Consider the following 22,618-nt stretch of genomic DNA (forward strand, 5'->3'; position numbering starts at 1 on the left):
TAGTTCTGCAGGAATGTCATCAATGCCAGACGCTTTATTTATCCTGAGGTCTCTTACAGCCGCATCAAATTCCGATCTTAAAATTGGGGCTCCCATGTCATCGGCATCCACTTCCCTCTCGTTTTCGATAGCATTCCTTCTGAGGCTGCTTCCATTGTACAAATCTTCCAGATATTCCTTCCATCTCTTCCCTTTTTCTTCGTTTTCAATCATTAGTTATCCGTTTTTGTCCCTCAGGGTATTACATCTTACGCCCCTTTCCTTAAAGTGGTTCCTCACTATCCTATAGGCGGCCTCTACTTTTCCGTGCTTAAGATTGTTTTGCACGTCTTCACAAATACTTTTCATCCACATTTCTCTAGCCTTCCGCGCTTTACGACATATTTCATTCCTTATTCTCTTGTAACGATTCTGTCCTTCCTCTGTTTTGGCAGCCTTGTATTTTCTTCTTTCTTCAATGAGACCTAATACTTCCTACGTGATCCATGGTTTTTTCATAACGACTCTTCTTTTACCAAGAACTTCCTCAGCTGCTGCCTGCAGCCCACTTCTAATGGTTTTCCAGCTCGCTTCCATTGGTTTGTTGGTCGTATCCTCTCCTATTTTATTTTCTACAGCCTCTTCAAAAGCCAGTTGATGCTGAACCTCCCTCAATTTTTCAACCTGCCATATGTTTTCACGGCTTACTTCAACTTTTTAAATTTAAGGTGGCATTTCATCATAACTAAATTATGGTCACTATCGACATCTGCCCCTGGATAACTTTTGCAGTCCTTCACCTGGTTCCTGAATCTTTGTTTCACTAGAATGTAGTCGATTTGGAATCTTCTAAGGTCTCCTGGCATCTTCCACGTGTATCTTCTTCGCAGGGGATTTTTGAATAAAGTGTTGGTAACCACTAGTCTGTGCTCCGTGCAGAATTCAAGTAGCCTTTCTCCTCTTTCATTTCGGTTACCTAACCCATATTTCCCAGTTATTATTCCATCTTGACCTTCGCCGACGACGGCGTTCCAGTCACCTAAAATAATAAAATTTTCTTCCCCTCTTACCTGCTTGATAACTTCCGCTATATCTTGGTAGACATCTTCTACCTCTTCATCTTCATAATCTGACGTAGGCATGTAAACCTGTATAACTACAGTAGCTACGGGTTTAGTATCTATTTTCACCATTACTATCCTTTCATTAAACTGCAGGTAGCTTTTAACACGCATCCCGCCGCTCTTTCTAAGCATTATGCCCACTCCAGCATTACCATTTAGCGATCCTGTGTGTATCATTCTGTAGCTTCCACTCCAAAAGTCTCCTTCCTGGGGCCATTTCATTTCGCTGATGCCTAATACATCGAGGTTCATTCATCGCATCTCCACCTTCAAGTTCTCCAGCTTACCGCAGGTGCGAAGTGATCTGACGTTCCATGTTCCTATCCGTAACATTCTATCACCTTTGACCGATGTACCCTCTCGAGTAGTCCCCGCCCGGAGATCCGAATGGGGGACTAGTTTACCTCCGGAATATTTTACCCGAGAGAATTCCATCATGACATTATATAAATTGAGTGGAGCAGCTGCGACTCCTCGGGATGATAATGTGGTGGTTTCCCCTTGCCTTCCACATCACAGTGCTACAGCCGTTAAAGTAAATGTTACCACGCCCGTAGTGGAATGTGCGTCGCTGTACCGACCAGTATGGCCTCCACCTTCGCACATGTGAGGAAGAGCTGCTACCCTCTCCCCGGGTGTTGAGAGGCATAATTGTTGGCGGCCCCCAATCGCCAAGTCACGGTATCTTCACAGGTTTTGGTATCATTTAAATAGTCTACCTTACCCAAGGGTAGCCCAATACCCCCTCAGATCACCGCCGCTTTTTGTCCACGACTGCTTATTCGACGAGAGAACTCGCTTATCTCGCAGCTAACCTCTATATCTAAAGGTCGACCCACCATCCGCAACCCGGTGGACGCACTCGGTGGCTTTAAGCTCAGCCGCGAGATTTTATAGCATGGAAAACGAATTATATAGCATGGAAAAGAGCTCTACATACATACGGTCGCTGGCTGTAAAACCATGGTTGTTTAGGTACCGCGATTACGCCTTAATTTTACTTTCTTATGTGAGTCGTAAAATGAAATGCGTCTGTTATATAGTTTTATTCACCGACGAGCGAGTGTTTTTTCTCTCTATCAGTTAATTTACGTTTAACTGACGTAACTTTCCTCCCGTGTTTTTCAGCGACTCATGCTGGATCAAATGGAATTGTTCCCCTCTCCATTTCCTCGCTGGCGTTTCCTCCCATACTTCCCTCATGCCTCCCTGATTTCTTGCCACCTATTCCTCGTGACTAATGACTCTTTCATTGCCGTACGTCACGTTTTACTCTCCACCACGTTGAGGCATCATTTCCCCCTCTCCTTCGCATCCACTTACAGCATTACCATTTACCCCTCTCCATCCTACTAGAGACAGGATTTGTTTGAGTTGGGTGCATTAGTAATAATTTCGATCCAGAAAACGCATGTGCATTGAAGTGTGCTTACGAGTGGTCAACAACAGTTACTACTGCTGTTATCATTGGTTTTACATTGGCTCAACCTGATCAATAGTAATTTACTCCTATACTCCCTTCTTCCTGCACTTTTTGTTTCCTGCAGTAATTTTCTACTCTTACCAACACCCTACCGCCAATGATATCGTCAGTTTTTCCGTGTGCAAAATGTTTTACGATTATGAATATTCGTATGACTGTCCGCCTAACGAATTGTGGTCACCGAACGTAAGTAATTGAGAATTGTTTCCCCAATAAATTTGCAAAGTGTGGCATTTCCATTTCCTTTTGTTCTAGTGGGATTATGATGTATGGTACCTTTCAATTTCTCCGATCCCTTTTTTGTATACCCATGCTTGGTGATGACAAAAGAGATAAGAATCCATGTATTCGCCGAGAAATCCTCCTCGGAATGGGACCGCTGTTTCACATGTTGGCCAACGTTTCGATAAAACGCTTATTCATCAACTTATGGGTTGTTGATGCTTTGTGTCAGAAAGTGTCCTGCTCTAATCATATTCCTCATGGCTTGAAATCATTGGTGGAGTTATATGTTTTTACCGCTTGTTTTACGATATTGTTCCACCTTTTACTCCTTATTAACTTATGCACTGCTGTCATTAATGTTTAGGATTCACATTAGATGTCGCGCCGAAGGCGCGTAACGCCGTACCGGTGAACCATGTTTACCACAACCATCCAGATGACAGTACAATTTATTTTGGGCAGATGTTTGTGTTGTTGGGGTAGTGTGGTGCTTGTGTTAGCGGAAACTTACATACTAAAACAGATATTGATTATTGATTTGTTTTAGAGAACACTAATCAAAGAATAACAAAAAGTTCCCAGAATGTAAAATATATATATTTTTTCCAATGAATATCATTTTTTTATTTGTCTATTGTTATTATTATTTAATTAGTATTTATTTGTTTTATCATTTTTATTGGTTTATTTTCTTTTTTTAAATTACTATTACAATATTTTTTCCTTGCGAACAATATTGGTTGACAGAATTTTATTAGTATTAAAAATACTAAATATAAAAGAAGGAAAGACATTGGACAGACTCTCAAGGTTCGTCAGCGGAACTTAAATTGCAGGAAAATGGGAAACGTGGTTCCACCAATCAACAATGACATGTCCTCGCTGGCAACCGTGTGCAATAATTTACATCGTATTATTAAAATCAATACAGATAGGCCCCTTTCTTACACTCCGATTTTGGACGACCGATGAAGTGTCAGTCGTCCGCATTCCGATTATGATCAACTAGAGGGCATGGGAGCTTTTACACTGACCGACCACGCACCGGCCATTTTCACTGTGATCACCGGCACAACAACCAAGCAAGTGATCGTTTGACCGGATAAAATTCGGCGTGTGTGCAAGCAGCGCTACGCCGGTGAAATATCGGCCGTCCGACATCGGTGTTGTGCAGCGGACCATAAGCAACCGATGCTGTGTATTACAATTTTCTCGGAGGGGAAAAATGAAAAAATATGTACCGCAGAGTGCTAGTCCGACAAATGTCGACACCCGGCCATTAAGACGACGCATTTGGTTCATCGAAACGTCGCTACGCGAAAGTGGGGATGGCCGTGTACAATTTTCGAGGACTTCTCGTACGAAAAGGGCGTATGCATGGAAAAGAGTGATATATATAGTCTCAGAATATATAGTCTCAGAATTTCTGATTTTATGGTCAATGAATTTTGGGAGTCATCCTCGCTTTAAAAACCGTGAGAGGAGATCAGAATTTTAATGCTTGGATTACGTTGATTCAAATTAGATTTTTGCTGTCTGAATACTACTATATCTATATGAGTGGTTTGGAAGCCAAGGGGTGCAAGTGATATTTTTCTCAACAGAGTTAGGTAACGTTGATTGTTAGAAGAAAATTACAAAAATTGGTTGTCAAGGGATACGAGTGAGTCTCAGTTCTGTGGGGACATCGAGTAGAAAATCAAATGCTCAGTAACAAATACCTAATTCATCTCGTTTGTTTTAGATACCTAATTTTTGAACCTAACTGTGTGTAGAAAAAAGAAATCACTTGTATCCCTTGGCTACCAAACCATTCATATGAGACATACACCCTACCACACCATACCCTACTAAATTTAATTCATAAACTGACTTTTTCTGCTCTTAATAGTCGTCAAAACATGTTTGAATACTCATGTTATTGATTTAATAATATTGTACTTGTATTTCATGGCTTAATTTTTTTATTTTACATATTTTAACATCTCCGCATTGCCTGCCTTAACGCACTCCATCCCATCTTTTTTTATGTATTTTTTACTTCTGTCGAAAAAAGTATAGATTATGATGAATGCAATATTTCGCGTTCTCCAGTCACGTTTTTTGTTTGACAACAGTTTCGTAAGCTATCCTGCTTCATTCTCCTGATCCGAGGTGAGAAGCCTTGATTTTTCGCCGCCTTACATAACAGTCGGAGTCCTTCCGCTGAGCGCTGATTGATCAGCGCTCTCTTCCACTCGTCGCTAATTGGGTGGCCATGGTCTCTGCTTATGCTATGTGTGTCTTGTGGATTCAGCTCACAAAATTCCAAAAATACTCGAGTTCATAAAGTCGCAAGCTGTGAGACTTCAAAACTCCCTTTCACGCAACCCGCTTACAGAGAAACTATGGGATTACCCAGTACAATTTAAACGCTTCAAAAGCTACAGACGGCCAAAAGAGATGTTAATTCGCTAATGCTGAATTTTGTCCTATGTCTTTGCTTTCAATATCATTATTATAATTTTCGTCAAAAGTGTTTATTGTGGTTTGAAAAGAGAATTAAAAAGAAAATACTTAAACAAAAAATGTATGAAACTGTTCAAAAGAAACCTAAAATATGATAAAATGGAAAAAGTAACTCCAAAAAAAATTATGGAAAGAACAAAAAGAATACTAATATAACAAAAGATGATAAAATTGTGGAAAATCTTCAAAAAATTGTATTTTTGGTATTCTCATGTTTTGGGCCAATCAGGGCCGTTCCCGACTTCCGATGTCGGTTAGGTTTAGTCTTCTAATTTTAGAGTGCTTTTTCACGCGCTCACCAGAAGCCTGTCTTTCTAATTCTTCTTCACTAACACTGGAAAGGTTACACTGGTCCCTTACGCACTCGTTTCGCCATAATTGTCCCGCGTACGCACTTTGCGTACAATCATCGCCGCTGAAGAGGTGGTATATATATTATATACTCACCGGCAGCTGGACCATCCACGGGTATATAACCCGGTCACATTTGAGGATGCTCCAATAGTTTTCTATCGTTTACTGGCTGTTTGAGGTGAGCGCGCCTGCACCAAATTATGTGATTCCGAGGGTTCCCTAATCTACCTTGGGATGTAGCGGCTTCCTTTTGCCACTATCTTCGCTCTTTTAAAATCGATTTTGTGGTCCTTCTCCCTCCAAATGTGTTCTGCTATGGCTGAAAAATACGTTTTTAGCCAGCAATTGCATTTCTCACGTCATAAGTATCGTTTTCTTTATGAGTAGATTTTCTTTTTTCCCTTGTCTTGACCTCTTTTAATTAATGATCAAAAAATCTTGGAGTATAGGTTATATAATGCAAAAAGTTTTTTTTGCCAACGTTTCGGTTTATTTCAAAACCTTCCTCAGGGCTATGAATGAAAAAATGAGAGTACAATAAAATACAATGGTATACTATATTGATACATAAAAAAGGGTAAAAAAACAGTTATTTATACAATAATACAATAAAAAACGAAAAGGGAATACACAAGAATTTTGACGTACCTTAGTTTTGCAGATACCTTAGTTTTTTTATGGGGGTAGCATATGAATTTACATCGTGATTTCATGGGTTTAAGGGGTGGAAAAAATGTTTGATAAACATAACACTCCCCTGATTCATTTTAATATTTTTGCGCTACTGACATATTTGTATTTTTTGATTTTTTACTCAACTTTTCAATGAAACATTACTCAGAATTCTCTAAAATTGAATCAAGTTGTCCCTTCTTTTGGCTTATCCTATGAGTACCACTTTTTTTCGCCAAATATATTGAATATTGCCTTTGCTTTTCGGTGTACTGCATGGTATGTTCCCGTAACATCCCCATGATAAAAATTCTGTTTTACGAGGGAAAGGAACACCCAATTACCTTGATTAAACCCTCGTGACTCATAACGGCCATCCTTCCTTTCGCTCCGTTTATTTATTCAGGCAGGCTTCTCCTCTTCTACATAGAGTTTCATCGCTCGTCGCGAGATTGATGGAGGTCCCAATTAAATCATCCCTTTCCTATCTCAGTACTTGGTCGTTCGAAATGAAGTTATGCAGTGGAATGGAGAAAGTTAGGAAGGAAAATTTGTGTTGAAGAAAAAGATGGATCTATGTTAAGGCCTGAAATTCTTATTTTCGCTTAATATGTGATTGATATAATATATTTTTACCTAGAAAAGGTTTATATCCTGACTATGAGTGAATTGGTGAAAATTATACATCGAGGAGGACTTTGCATATGTAGTGAGGGAAAGGGAGCAGTAGTTTTGCGTTTAATGAACAGAGATATAGCTGATGTCGAATAGATATGAGAAAATTTTCCAAGTAGGCTTCCGCGGAGATTATGAAGATAGGAAGCGATTCTTCCGGGGTTCCTTCCGCGTTTATCCATTTTGCTGGACAATATTTCGCCAAAGTTCCAGTTGGCTTTCTCAGGTCCACTGAAGTTTCGATGCTTCTGCTGCTACCTCACGCATTAATTGATGCGCCGCAGGCGCATTTCAGCTGTCCCGGTGAACCAGTTCACCATAACCAGCCATTTGACAATGGAATAATTTTGTGCACAAGTGTTTATGTTGTGGAGGTAGTGTTCTGAAATTATCGCCGGTTTATATACCCGTGGATGGTCCAGCTGTCGGTGAGTATTTATGCCACCTCTTCAGCGGCGATGACCACGGCTTCAGCAGGACTATTTTTGACAAAAAAAGTGTGTAAGGGACCAGTGTAACCTTTCCAGTGTTTGTGGAGAAGAATGGAAAAGACAGGCTTCTAGTGAGCGCGTGCAAAAGCACTCTTAAATTAGGAAGACTAAACCTAACCGACATCGGAAGCCGGGAACGACCTTGATTGGCCCAAAACATGAGAATTTTACAAGTAAATTTTCTGACGACTTTTCACAATTTTTCATTTTTTTGTTGCATTAGTTTGCATTTTGTTCATTTTATAAGTTTTTTTGCAGTTCTTTTTCCATTTTATCATTTTTTTCCTTTTGATGCAGAACTTTTTTCCTCTTTAAATTCACCCTGTTTGGCGCCCATTTTGTGGTGGCGTGCCCTGATTGGTCGAGATCTTTGAAGACCCGTTTCCAAGCGCTGGCGAGAGTGTACCCGTCTTCGCGGTTAAAGTTCTCCGCAGTTTTGGCGATTTCAGTTGCCTCCCTTGGATAGTATCGTCCTTCTTTATTCAAAAGAGAGGCTTTGTCGAAGTCAATGTTGTGGGTCGGTCCACTCCATTGGTGTTCCGCCACCGCTGACTGGCTGAATTGTCCATTTCTTACCGTTGGCCCTTCTGTGTTCTTGGACTCGGCGTTCTCATTTCAAAAAGTCACATTTACGTATATATACATTGCCCCGAAATTAGCTCATTTCAGGCATTTAAAGAGGGGTATTCTTACGAACAACTATGTACGACAATCACATGCACTCATACCCTGGATCGGGGCAATCTAGGCGGGACTCGAACCCTTAATATTCGGTGTTGCAGGCGAGGACTTCACCCCGCCGCCACCGAGGCCGGTAAATTGGGGTTGATAGGTAAGGCATTGTCGCGGGCCGGGGTGATATAAAAATATAGTATGCAAACTTATGTTTTGCGGTGTATTAACTGTAATATAATGCGGTAGGTTGGTATTTGGAGTAGGCGATCCTCAGTTCAGGTTATCAGCGCCATAGAGAAGGGTAATAGAAGGAAGGGTTGGAGAAAAACCCGACTTGGGAATCTGGCCGCTGTTAACGAAATTCGTGAAGGTGAAAACGGCTTTGCATCCTATCCGAAGAACACAATCCTGTACGTTAGGGGCCCTCCACGAAGCCACGAAAGAGATATCTGATGCCGCCCTCCACCGCCGAAATTCGAACCCATGGGGCCTACAAGGTGGGAGAAAAGCACTCTAGGTACCTCAGAGATTTTGATTTTCACTTATAGGCTAGTTTGAAGTAGCGAAAAGTCTATGAATCTAGGTATTCTTTTCGGGTTCTCCACCAGGTGCGGTTTTCCTTTGGAGACGTTTCGATGCTCGAATCGTCTATAGTCTCATCTGTTCTAATGACGATGCGCAAGTGGGGCATCGAAACGTTGGCAATGGTAAACCTGACCCGGTGGAGAATCCGAGAAGAAAGAATTCCTCCAACTATGATTTTTTTCAAATATCTTTGCGACTGGCCCAGTCGTGCAAGTTCGGAATGTTTCGAGCGACGCGAGCGACGTCGCGGCAGAATGTGGGACCTACGACACTAGGGATGTGGGATCGGGAGAGAGAGAGCCGTGCGTTGTCATATTTTCTCAGGAGTCTTTACCTGTGCATGGAAAAGAAAGACTGAGTCAAAAACCCTCTTCCCATTTGGCAGCATAGCAAACTTAATCACGAAGAGTACTCCACGGAAGTCTAAAAGCGACTGAATTTCCCGCATGCTAGGCTCCTCGTATTGCATTTTGGTTGGTTTTCAGGAACTCACGTGCACTCCGACCTCATCCCTCAAAACACATGGGCCTGACTCTCAGTCGGAAAGATATTTGAAAAGAACTCTAGTTCGCTGGAGAAGCCTAAAATCCTATTTCCAGTATAGGCATAGGGATGCACGCATACGGTTTAGGGTGCTTAATCCTAGTTTCTTCTTGGTACGGCAAACTTTCTGGTCGGAATTAAAGCATTAACTATTGACGGTAGTGTATTTTCCTTCCTGCTCTTCCTTCTATCGGACTTTTCGGTCTCTCTCTCTGACGGTGGAGCTATGAATTTTTAAGCCCACTCCCTAAATTCATATCCCTGTGTTGCTGCTGCAACCCATTTTATTTCTCTTCCTATTTGTGCCCTGAGTTTACTGAATTTCCGGCCTGTTATCGTCACTTGCGCACGAGCTTTCCTATCTTTCCTCTCATTTCGTGAACTGGATTTCGGTGTAGGGCAAGAGAGTTGGGAAGAAGGTCGTGAGAAATGCGGTTCTCAGACCAGGGGCCGTATTTGTTAAGAACTAAACGTTGAATAGCCCAGAAATTTTCGTAGGCCTAACTTCAAAATTCCTTTTACCTCAACATTCTTGTGTTTGGAGCGAAAATTTCATGTTTTCACGAAGCTTGCAAGCGGCGCGGACATTGGACGTGTTTTGTTTGTGGTTATATTGTTTTTTAAGATTTTTACACCTTCATTTACAAAAATGTAATATTTAGCTTGTGATTTGGTGCTTAAAAGTTAAGGTTTTATTTATTTAGGCCGATAATGTCGAGAATACTGTGTGTTGAAGTATGATTAGATACTTATTATATCTAAAAGATTTCGTGATTCAGCCTAGTCACTTAATTTCAGTGCTCCTTTCCCCGACTCTTTTCGGTTTTAAGCTTGTTTTGTTGTGAACATAGTTCTTCACATTCCCTCTTGCAATGCTCGGCTATTCTCTACTTCTTTCGAGGTGAACTTGAGTTTTAAGCCCTAATCATATTTAATATGTTGGGCTAGATGAAGTCTAAATTTAAAAGTATTAGCCGTCACTATTGTTGATGATTTATACACATATGGGTACCTCGGCTTACTTCTCAGTATTTGGCAAAGACCTCTCCTGTATTCAAATAAGCTATTTACAAACTGAGCGATTGCTAAAATATTCTTTTTCACTGCCTTGTCCTTTAGTCGGTAGAATTGTTCTATCTCAAAAGTTTGAAATCATTAGTTATGTTTCGAGAATTTTACTGTGAGTTACAGAGTGTTTATCGTTTCTATGGAAATCGTAAAATGTACCTTATGACACTACTTCATCTACGGAAGGCAAAAAAAATACATTCTCCGTGGGGTAATGGCTGCAAATGGAATTTGAAAATGAGTATTAATTTACAAAGCTTGAAAAATACTTGAATTGATGCCAGTAAATTTGTGCCATTTTCCCAAAAACACTGATAAAATGCTACGTATACCACATGAAACACCTAAAAAATAAAGGTAACGCCTTATACCGGTGTGCTTTTGGATTTATAGCAGAAAATTCCGTTATTGAGTAAATAACGTTAGTCACATGAAAATAAGGCTACATTAGGCTCAAGTAGCTGAAAAGTATTAAATTGAAAGTATATTAGGATTGATTTATTCACTTTCTATGTATCCTAATTTTGCTACATAACCTCGATCGATGTGGATTTTGTACAAACAATTATTTCTACAGAATCCGCGAAAATTATATGTTTTGGATCGCACAGTGGCGAATATACTTCGCTAACCGATCGGTTTCAACACTTGGGTGGACTACCAATGATAAGTTCCCTTTTTAATGGGATTCTAGCGTTGATACTGACAGGTTAAAATTAAAAGTTATAGGATATTACTGACTCTTAAATTTTTGACGATTTTTCTCTCTGATTCGTATGGTATACTTGAAAGGAATGTGGTGAGTATTTTTTTAGAACACTCCTTCATGCCAATGCCCCATTTAGTGTTGTTGCAGTTTACAAGACTAAATAAAAACCGTTTCAATTCAATATGCCGGAATGTGTACTGTTTGTGAATTTCTATATGGAAGCGTAACTGGTATAAATATCTAATTACTGCGTTAGTTATTACCTCAGCAGGTTTAGGAATAGGTTGACGGCATGAGATGTGATCATTGTAATTGCAACTTTTATTGAGAAGGTTGGATAGAATTTTATTTCCATTCCATGGTCAGTCGAATTTGCAAAGCCGCTTGACGTGGTGAAGTGGAAAAAGTTGATTGGGGAATTAAAAAAGCTATTGGTGCATAATATTGAAATGAGGGGTTTTATATCTCGTTCTCACTTTGTCCATGACCCATTCGACACTAACGAAGTTGCTGACCGAGAATCAGGGCGAGAAGGATCGTAGGGGGGCCTCTGTAAATGGTTTTTCTTGTTTGCCTGTTTTTATTCCCGCGTTTTATTTGTAGTAAATGGAAAGGTAGACTTAGTGAATATTATGTTGCAAATGCGGTAGTCGAGCTTTTTCAAATGTTTGGGCAGGTGGCTACTGTCTGTAAAAAAAAGCAAGATACTCGAGTTTGAGGAGCTCTAGCGTCTAAATGAAGCAATCGATTTCAATGCAATAAAAAGCATACGAAAGAGAATTTAGTTCTACGTTATATCATGCACTTTAAAAATTCTTCGGCTCAATAGTATTTCCTGTACTTAATTTTTTCTCGAAAAAGTACCCGTTTTTTGCGCGTAAAATCAAGGTGCCCAACTTTGAGCGCTTGGCATTCCCGTAGTTTTCGTTCCTATAACTTGCAATTTTGATATAAAGAAGCCACATCTATTACTAGCAGTTTGCCGAAAACAAATTGTTTATACTACAAAATTTAACGGAGTTGTTGTAAACAACGCAAACCTCTGCTAACTTCGAAACCAGTGAGTCAATTGAAAATTGATTGGTACTGTTGTCTTCCGTAGAATGTTAGTAACGTAAATACGTAGATCATACACGTTAATGGTCAGCAGTATATTCAATATCTTTTTATATTTATTTTTGTTTTTAGCTCTTGTTGTCGCCTTCTCCCTGCCTGACGGGAATGGCTTAAACAAAGCAACAGAAAAGAGAAAGTCTCTCGAAGTCGTGCGCAGTTGCCACATAGCGCATCGTGATTCACAGTACCCTAGCAGTTAATGAATCATTCGCTGGTTGCTTTAAAACGTTTGCCTTTAGGGATGATTCGACTATTGTTAGTGCAGATTCCCTCGGTGAATCAATCGTCCAAGAACGGGTTTTTCGGAGACGGAAGTCCAAATGGTATTGAGTGCAATTTGCTTTTCTCGCTGCGAAGCAGATAAAAGTATGGACAAAAGATACTGTGTCTGATTGTCTTGGCATCAAACTGTGTCTGATTGTCTTGGCATCAGCTTGATATCAGTGAAAAGAGTCGCGGCTAAACAGAAGGATTGTGAAAAGGAGAACACAAGTGGTGACCTTCCTACGGCACAGAAGAGGGTTCGTCTTTTGGGAAGGCCGAAGATCTTCATCGACGACTTCACGATTGGAGTAATAAGGAGGACAGTGCACGGTTTCTATTTGAGGAATATGTTTCCTACGTTACGCAGAATGATGGATTACCTGCTAGAGAATGTTCCCGATTGCCCACGTTTCTCTCTCCCAAAGTTAAGATCCATTCTGTTAGACATGGGATTTAGGTACAAAAAGTTTTTACCATCCGATAAAATTTACGCTATTATGGCTTAGAATTTACGTCGTAGAAAAGCATTTTGATGGAAGCTCAGCCCAACCTGACCTTAAGTTTACCTGAAGGGTGCAACAACGATACTTTCATCGTGGGAGTTGGTCATTTAAAGGAAGCGCGCCCTCTGCTGAGTCGGTGGCAACCACGCGCCTCTTTTCGCCTCCCCCTCCCACGACGGAGCTGCCGGTACGCGCATAGAAACATCTAGATAAATAATAAGTGATATTGACGTTATTATTGATATTTAATATACATTTCATATGTGTTTGCATTACTAACATTCTATGGAAGACAACAGTAACAATCAATTTTCAATTGACTCACTGGTTTCGAAGTTAGCAGAGGTTTGCGTTGTTTACAACAACTCCGTTAAATTTTGTAGTATAAACAATTTGTTTTCGGCAAACTGCTAGTAATAGATGTGGCTTCTTTATATCAAAATTGCAAGTTATAGGAACGAAAACTACGGGAATGCCAAGCGCTCAAAGTTGGGCACCTTGATTTTACGCGCAAAAAACGGGTACTTTTTCGAGAAAAAATTAAGTACAGGAAATACTATTGAGCCGAAGAATTTTTAAAGTGCATGATATAACGTAGAACTAAATTCTCTTTCGTATGCTTTTTATTGCATTGAAATCGATTGCTTCATTTAGACGCTAGAGCTCCTCAAACTCGAGTATCTTGCTTTTTTTTACAGACAGTAGGTTCAAAGACATTGACTATCTATTTCATTGGAGAGTTTTTTTGCAAATTCATGAGGAAAACACGCTAAAGCATGTATTGGTGGATCTTGTAGGAGCGGAAGTAGGAATATACTTTAATATTTCTTAATTCCTTGTGCTGAGTTTTATCCACCTCAAAGTCACTCGTTTTTCACTGATTCGATACCTTTTCTAGTCATCCAATTAAAATGGATAGCAATATGAAATTAAATTTTGAGAAAAATCCTTGTAAACACATTTATGAAAAGTTATGCTTCAATCGGAAAAAATTTACAATTTTACTCTGTGTACTAGAATATCTGTCGCTGGCGGGGCAGAATATATGTGTGATTAAGTTTGCTTTATCCTTTCCATTAGAACCAGTAATTTTACTGATATGATTTAAAGATTAATGATTACTAAAAGTTTTAGTTAATAAAACAATAAAATTTCAGTATTATAACCTCTAGTTGGTTTGCTATTTTATTCTCTCTAGGGTGAGAAAAAACCTCACGGTTGTTCTTTCAAACTTAATTCCTTCTTTTTATAGAGGACCAACTTCGAATTTCTCATTCTTCGTTCGCTTCATGGAAAATATTTTTACTAACGGATTTTGGGTTGCAGATTTTTTTGGAACTTCAATTCGAGTGTTTGAGAGGATATTACGAAAAATACCTTTGGTTTTACAGAAACACCTATTTTTTCCATGCTCACTGTTCATGAAATCGGACATTTATCGTGCAAAATGGAATAAAAACATTAAATATATGCGTGCAAATATCACGTGAATCCTATATAGTTCAATTAAAAGTCATAGTTTCTAGTTTAACGTAATTACATTGAATATAATATTTAAAATTACTCTAATCGTCGTCGTTATAACATATGAGGTTGACCTGTTTTACGCAAGGGAGGGTGAATATTGTAATTTGATTGCTCTCTTCGGTTTTAACGAATGCTGAACTTAATTGTTTTTTGTGACTACATACAAACTTTTGTTACTATAGAGGAGATGCTCATGTATGTCGCTGACGTAACTTATCTTTTCATATTTAAATGAGTCCTTTGTTTGGATCATTACAGTGAATCAGTGCGTAAAAGTGATTTCAAGTGTGTACTACTTCATTATTGCACTTTTAATTTTCTTCGAGCACGCAAGTTGTTTTTCCATCTCGATTTTTTCCTTTCCTGGGATTTTTTGTTCGCTTAATTTTCGTTCTCCTTTCTCCGATCTTCCTGATACAGCTTTTCCATCTAATTGCGCAGGAGCTCTTGAAAGCTAATTTTTCGTTCTCTGGCCATACTGGCCTGGCTAATCTGGCCATACTGGCCTGGCTAATCTGGCCATAAGCGCCGATCAATATTCAATTACCTTGCGAATATGTAGATTTTTCATTTTACCGCAAAGTTGTTGCTTTGATGAGCCTTGTGGGAGTTGCGAATAACTTTTACCGGCCATGTTGATGAAGTGAAGTCAAGTCAGGAATGATATACTTAGTTATAGATTTAGCCTTTGCAAGTTAAGTTCGACGTTATGTGATATTGTGTCTGAGTTCTGCGGAAGCGATGTAGGAAATGAAGTGAAAAATTTTCCACCTTTGTTCATAAATACCTTTGCTTAAAAGAACAATTATTGTATTAATTGGTGATTACAGTTAATTTTGGGGGAAAATCTTGTAGTTAATATGTGCACATCCATGGTTGAAATAGTTATTTGACATTTTTTGTAACTCTAGTGTGATTTTCTCATTTATGGTGCTAGTCAAATCAAAACTGAAATATTGCGTATGGCCTTGTCTTCAACTTTGTTTCCGTTAACTGATGTGTGTATCTTTTCTCTATTTCCAGGTAAGTCTCGAGATTACGTCGCTGTGGCGTCCTACTTTTGACACCTGCTTTGATAGTGAGTACAAGTGCTATTGATGTTCTCTACATTTTGCCCTTCATGGTTTTATGTGTATTAGTTAGCAGGTCACAGGCTAAATTTAACATCCGTGATAACGAAATATTAACTAACGCAGTGGGTACACATAATTTGGGTGTGTTTATTTTTCCGAGATTCAAGTGATAAATTTAAAATATTTTAATTGGAAAATCTTTTCTAATAATTAGTTATTCTATGGGCAAAGACCCGTTTCCTCACCATCGGGTACTTCCTCAAACCATATGTAATTCACGTATCAATAGGCCTGGGAAACTTACCGTATGAATGGTATTGATGTAGCAACTACATGGGGAAATTTCAAAATAATAAATCTTTCGAATACCGTCACATTTTAAAAACTACAAGTAGTCATACAGTGTAAAGTTTCGTAGATCAACGGTTGCACAACTCTGCACTTCTGGTCAGTAACGGATACCGAAAAAAAGTCAAGGTGTGGGGTGCAAGAGATATTTTGAGCTACTTCTACTTTTACCGTAATGAAAAATAATCAAGTTACATGCAGAATTTAAGATAGTTTTACTTAAACTGATTATACGTATATACGAGAGAATGCTATATAGTGATATAAGTTACAATTGTGGTTCTGCAATGTTCGGCAATGCGGGGAGCTCCACATGGGCGCGCGCCCTCATATATACCTATCCGCCACTGCTTCTCGTAGATATTTTTGAAAGCCGTTTAAAATACGACCGAAGTGGTCGCATGACTTAACTTAACTTGTTCTAATGCGACGACTACTGGAGCCTCCTCTTTCGGCTCATCCACACCCCTCTCATTTTACCTCCTTCGGTAGTTACTAGGTTGGGACAAGTCAGGAAAGTCAGGAAATAGTCAGGAAAAAAAGTTTTGGTCAGGAAAATCAGGAAATCGTCAGGATGAGCGCCCGAAGAGTCAGGATGGATCGGATTGTGTGCCTTTTGCTGTGCCGCCGGCCACCGCACGCCGCACTGGCGGCAAGCGACAGCCGCAAGATGAGCCGAGAACGCCCGCGCCGCGCTGTCTCACCGCCTCCCTTCCCCTCGTGCTAACCCGTGCCGAACTGGGCTGCCGCCTTCACCGCCGAAGCAAGGAGTGCTGGCGTCGCTCTGCCTGCCGCTGCATGGCAAGGTTCTCGCATGTGTTCTAGCAATTCACCGCTTTACACGACGCAATTTTGATTGCGCCTTCGCACGTACGTCAGACTGCGCAATTCCGTGTACCGTGTAAAACGGCCTTTAGACACTCTTAACCCTCTCATGCATGCATGCATGCATGAAATCCTTTGGAGTAATCAAAAAATAAAATAAACATGTGACGAGTGCAAAAAGTGAAAAGGGTTGAAATTTTACATCGCTTGCTGCAGCGGTTCCAATTAGGCAAACGTTTAGCAAATAATTTAGACTATTGAAAAGGAACCAACTTCAATATTGAGCTCAGAGAGAATTCAGAAGAGTCAAAGCATTTTTAGAAAATTTCTAGAAAACATTCAGCAATGTGAGTCACTTAAAAATAACGATCATTGATTATAAAATAAATTTTGAAATTACCGATTGCTAATTCAGATGCACTATAATTGAATTCATATGCCTACTTTTAAAGCTCCTCTCGATCACCCGTCAGGTATGCTATCAGCTAAATAAAACTAAAACACATATATGCATATGCTTTTCACTAAGGATGACCATGTCATTGCAAAACGCTATTTTCTCACCATGCGTCTTGTCGTTCATTATCATGCTCTGGAAAAATTAGTTGATAATTGAGAATAGAGAAAAGTATAAAGTCTGAACGCAATGAAGATTACCAATAAATCTGGAGCAAAGTATCAATACCTGAATTAATGACTTTTGATCGGATAACCAGGCTAAAATCTCAAAAGTAAAAAGAATCCTTCACTTGGAAGAGGTTCTGATTCAATACAGTTGCAAGTACATATGACGTGAAAAGAAAAAAAATTGAAACGGTTTATCCTAATTTACCTTAGAAGTTTAGCAAGACTACCAATTTATAGCTTGTTCGAGTGAAGGAATAATTACCATAAAAAATATAGGTTTCTATCATGCGATTTACGATCTTTCCCGTGATGCCTGAGAAATATTTTTAATGCGCTAAAATATTTTTGAACTTCAATTATCACATGTTATGGGTTATTCTGCTCAGCCATTGCCTGGAAAATTGCTCTGTATTATTTAATGGCGTACAAAATAATAAAATTACAACTAGTTTTTAGTCTCACGTCTAGAAATGAGGTTGAATGATTTCTTACAATGGGGATACAGTGGAGGTCATGCCTTTCGGGTTGATGATGTAAAAACATAATTGTCTTTGCACGAATAAGTATGTTAGGTAATTTATCTCAAAAGTGGAAAAAAATCTAGCTTATCACATGTGATAGGAGCATCGCAAATCTTGTACATCACTTCTTTGGTATATATACATATTAATTTTGACCGATTCACTTTCAGCGATATTTTTTTAACGTGTGAGGGGTATTAAGAGGTTGTTGGTGCCGATTTGTATATCCATGAAATAAAAGGATTCCTAAATTCAAGTGCCCACGTGTAGTATGAGACGTTTCGTCCAGCTTTCTTCGTTTCTGACAGTTTGAGCACGTCGCCACTGTATAGCGGGAGGCCGGCATACACGGCAGTGTAACGCGCTCTTCTTCCACAAAAAGTCATTTTATCATTTGTGGACTACTGAGACCATTAACGGAGAAAGCGCAGGAAATATTGACTACATTGTGTTGAACGCATGGCGACGCAGCGTCTCAGGAACCTTAAATGAATTCTGTACTACCATACGACAATGCAATAGCAAAGTTGCATTGGGTCGTCTGTGACATAGTAGCGGCTTGGTAGGCTCATGCGCAGAAGCGAGTGAGGCAACCTTAGGCTCTAAACCTTGGCTCCACGGTCGCTCCTTTTCCGCGCCTTTCCCCCCACACCCCCCGCCATCCCACGCGCTCCCCGGGTCTACGCCCGCGGCGGGTCAACAATAACAGTGCGACGGTGACGAGTCCGGACGAGTCGGTGTGCCTGGAGAGCAGCGGAGGTTGCGTTTTCTTCATTGAAGGTAGGCTGTCACGAATATTAGCAAACTCACTGTCGTGTTATTTTATCCACTCCATTCGACTATTCATTGAAACTTAATGGTGCTGTAGTTCAAAATGAGATTGTATTATTTTCAGACCCGAATGCTGAGGCCCATTTCGTCTCTAGTCATGGTCGGGGGAAAGCAGACGTATTGGAACGAGGATTGGTCAAAGGAGCTTCATTTCAGCTGCTTCTCACCAAAGACTTCGACTGCATTAAAGCATGGATTGCCAGAAGGAAAACCAACATCTTTCTACTGCTCGGTGTGCTGCAAGACGAATCAACTCGGCAACATGGGTCGCGGTGCCCTGACTAAACACCTGTCATCAACCCACCACAATACTGCCGTCGAGAACAAGAAGAGCTGTTACGGGATCAAGATATTTTGTTTGCCTTCCGCTAAGAAGGTAAGTGATGGTGAGTTATTTGTAAAATCTTCGGGGTTTTCTGGTTCTCTACCCCAGCCTGATTTTTGTAGGTGACTACAGCAACTCCCTCTACCTCTACATCCGCGTCGGTGAACCCCACGGCGGCGGCACCTGGTTCCTCAGCATCGGGTGGGACTGCAGAAGACCCTCGGGACGATCCCGATGACCCCACACCAGCTTCACCTGCCTGCACATGTTCATGCCCATGTGCGCGATGTACCAACGAAGTTATCGCCGTCCCGAAGACTGCTGGTTTGCAAGGTCTTAACACCTGGTTAATGAAGCAAGATACTACCAAAGCTGAGATTTTGTGGTGTATCTATTGTGTAACGAGCCATACTTCTTTGTCTTCTGGGGGCAAGGCAGTGCAGTTATTTCCCACAATGTTCCCAGATAGTATGATTGCTGCAAAAATGGAATTGGGTCGGAACAAAATCGCCTATTCACTTGTACATGGTTTAGCCCCACATTTCCATGATGTTATCACATCTAAGTTAACCAAACTGGATTTTGTGGTAGTTTTATTTGACGAGAGTCTCAATAAGTGTAGCCAGAAGACTCAAATGGATCTTGCCATTAAATTTTGGTGTGATGATCAAAATGAAACGGTGACGAAATATTATGATTCAGTGTTCCTGGGTCGCTCAAGGGCGACTGATCTCATATCGGCATACTGCACAGCAATTCCTAGAAGTGTGCAGTCTCATGTGCTTATGGTTGGCATGGATGGCCCGAATGTTAATGTCAAGTTCCTGAAAGATCTCCAGATTTATATGAAAACAGAGTTTGGTGAGGATGAGCCACTGCTGCTGCTCATGGGGTCCTGTGGTTTGCACGTAGTTCATAATTCCTTCAAAGAGGGGGTTAGTAAGTGTGGCTGGAATATTGTCATGTTTCTCAGGGCCTTATACAATATATTTAAGAATGTGCCTGCCCGTCGCAGTAAGTATACAGAGTGGACAGGCTCTACTACTTTCCCAAATAAGTATTGTGCAGTGAGGTGGTTGAATAATGCACCTGGTGCCGATAATTGCATCAAAATATTGCCAAACGTAAAAACTTTTATTGAAAAAGTGAGAACTGGACCTGAAGAGGATAAAATAAAATCTGCCGGCTTCTTGTATGTTGCAAAAGCTGTTGAAGATAAGATGTTGGGGCCTAAGTTAGCCTTCTTCTCATATGTTGCAAGACTTGTTGAGCCATTCTTGACTACTTATCAAACCAATGACCCAATGGCGCCGTTCTTGCACACGGACCTGTCGAACTTAGTGTCGAACCTGCTTAGACATTTTGTCAAGAATGATTATGTAAATCGAAAGTCAGATGTATGTAAAGTTGACATTACCAATGAAGACAATCTGATTCCTGTGAAGAACTTCAATTTTAGTTTTTCTGTAAAGGACGCTCTCAAAAAAGTACAAGTATCTACTCCAGAAATGCTGAAGTTCAAGGAGGAGTGTGTGCTCCTGCTGAAGGCTATGGTTAGTAAAATTCTTGAAAAGGCTCCCTTGAATTACAAACTCTGCAGAGCCATAACTTTTTGTGACCCAGAACTGATTTCACATTCCAAAACTGCCGTTTCTACTCGACTGAACGGCTTCTTGGAACAACTGCACAGCCGCAATTGGCTTCCTGCAAGTGAGTGCGACACTATTTTGTCTGACTTTAAGGTGCTCTGTGACAAACAAGTATTTGCTAACGCCTGTCAAGAATATGATCGTCAGAGGCAGAGACTAGATCATTTCTGGAGAGGTATCTGGGATCGTTATAAGTGCTCAGATGGTTTAGTGAAAGTGATTAAAATGGCTCTGATCATAAGCCATGGCCAAGCTTTCATCGAGCGTGGCTTCTCCATCAATAAGGAGATAATAGTAGAGAACCAATTAGATATGTCTTTGGTGGCTCAGCGCCAAGTGTACGACTCAGTCAACGCTGCTGGTGGCGTAGAAAACATAAAAATATCTGCTGAAATGATCAACAGATTTCGGCACGCGCGCTCCGAGTATGAAGAAGCAAAGAAGCAGCGCCGATCTGAGGACGCTGAGGTCGAAAAAAAAAGGACCCATGAGAAGATGATTGGAACTGAAGTTAAGGAGCTTCAAGCCAAAAAGATGAAAGTGTTAGCATCAAGCCAGAAGGAGGCTGATGCCATTGATGAAGAAATAAAAAAGTTGACTGGTACTTTCTAACTTAACAATGGAGTTTCTAACTTAGACAATTTGTGAAGTGCACTTTAAATTAATAGTGATTTTTTTGTTCACCAAGTTTTTTTTACTGTTTTGACTAATGATTAAGTCACAGTGATTGCTAGTCCAAAGTGGCCATATTTTGTTTGGAAAGTCAATATGAAAGAACTATGATAATTTGTGAAGTGTACTTAAAATGAGGAAATAGTGATTTTTTTGTTCACCTTGTTTTTTTTACTGTTTTGACTAATGATTAAGTCACAGTGATTGCTAGTCCACAGTGGCCATTTTTTGTTTGGAAAGTCACTATGAAAGAACTATTATTATGTGTGAAGTGTACTTAAAATAAGTAAATTGTGATTGTTTTGTTCACCTTGTTTTTTACGGTTTTGACTAATGATTAAGTCACAATGATTGCTAGTCCACGGTGGCCATATTTTGTTTGGAAAGTCACTATGAAAGAACTATGATAATTTGTGAAGTGTACTTAAAATAAGGAAATAGTGATTTTTTTGTTCACCTTGTTTTTTTTTTACTGTTTTGACTAATGATTAAGTCACAGTGATTGCTAGTCCACAGTGGCCATTTTTTGTTTGGAAAGTCACTATGAAAGAACTATTATTATGTGTGAAGTGTACTTAAAATAAGTAAATTGTGATTGTTTTGTTCACCTTGTTTTTTTTACTGTTTTGACTAATGATTAAGTCACAATGATTGCTAGTCCACAGTGGCCATATTTTGTTTGGAAAGTACCAAAGTACCTAACGTGTAGTACTGTACAGTAGTAACATTTCTTGTAAGTTTTTCTGATATTACAATTAAAAAATACTGAAGTGTTGCATATTTTGAGCTATTTCCTTGTATATGACCTCTTATGACATCTTTCTTCATGCGTTAAAACTTATGGCGAACGCTAGAAAAAGTCAGGATATATCAAGATTTTGGTCAGGAAAAAGTCAGGAAAAGTCAGGATGGGAGGAAATTGAGATCTTGTCCCAACCTAGAGTTAGGAATGTCCGTTTCCCGCACAGTGCCCAAAGTTGCCTTGACCACGACTGTCCGTATTCCGCATATTACCCATAACCCAACTTTCCCGACCGCAAGACTCCAAACCTCGCATATTACTATAATGAGTTGGCGTATCAAGGAATTTCATTTGGGGGGAGGTCCAAAACCAGGGAGAAAACTTTTTGAAGAACAGAGTACTAAGTAATGGGTGTTAAACTAATTTTAACACTTTTCATGATCGAAAAAACTTCATTTTTTAAAGAAATATTTTGTAAATTCATGATTTTTCAATATATTTTTT

General features: G+C 39.8%; 2 protein-coding genes across 3 annotated transcripts in view; both read left to right on the forward strand.

Moving 5' to 3' along the window:
* Positions 1 to 22,618, forward strand: part of LOC124161188 (leucine-rich repeat serine/threonine-protein kinase 1) — a 348,442-nt gene that overhangs the window by 165,886 nt on the left and 159,938 nt on the right. The gene's annotated exons all lie outside the window — the stretch shown is intronic.
* Positions 16,422 to 21,358, forward strand: LOC124161189. Of its 2 annotated transcripts, XM_046537427.1 has the most exons (3): positions 16,422 to 18,675; positions 18,791 to 19,102; positions 19,174 to 21,358. In XM_046537427.1, exons 2-3 carry the CDS (start codon positions 18,797 to 18,799, stop codon positions 21,310 to 21,312), a joined length of 2,445 nt encoding a protein of 814 aa, XP_046393383.1. In that variant the 5' UTR covers positions 16,422 to 18,675; positions 18,791 to 18,796; the 3' UTR covers positions 21,313 to 21,358. The 2 variants fall into 2 exon arrangements, with proteins under 2 accessions (XP_046393383.1, XP_046393382.1); XM_046537426.1 differs by having other exon boundaries at positions 16,422 to 19,102.

This window comes from Ischnura elegans, chromosome 6 (assembly GCF_921293095.1).
Source record: "Ischnura elegans chromosome 6, ioIscEleg1.1, whole genome shotgun sequence".
NCBI classification, from domain to species: domain Eukaryota; kingdom Metazoa; phylum Arthropoda; class Insecta; order Odonata; family Coenagrionidae; genus Ischnura; species Ischnura elegans.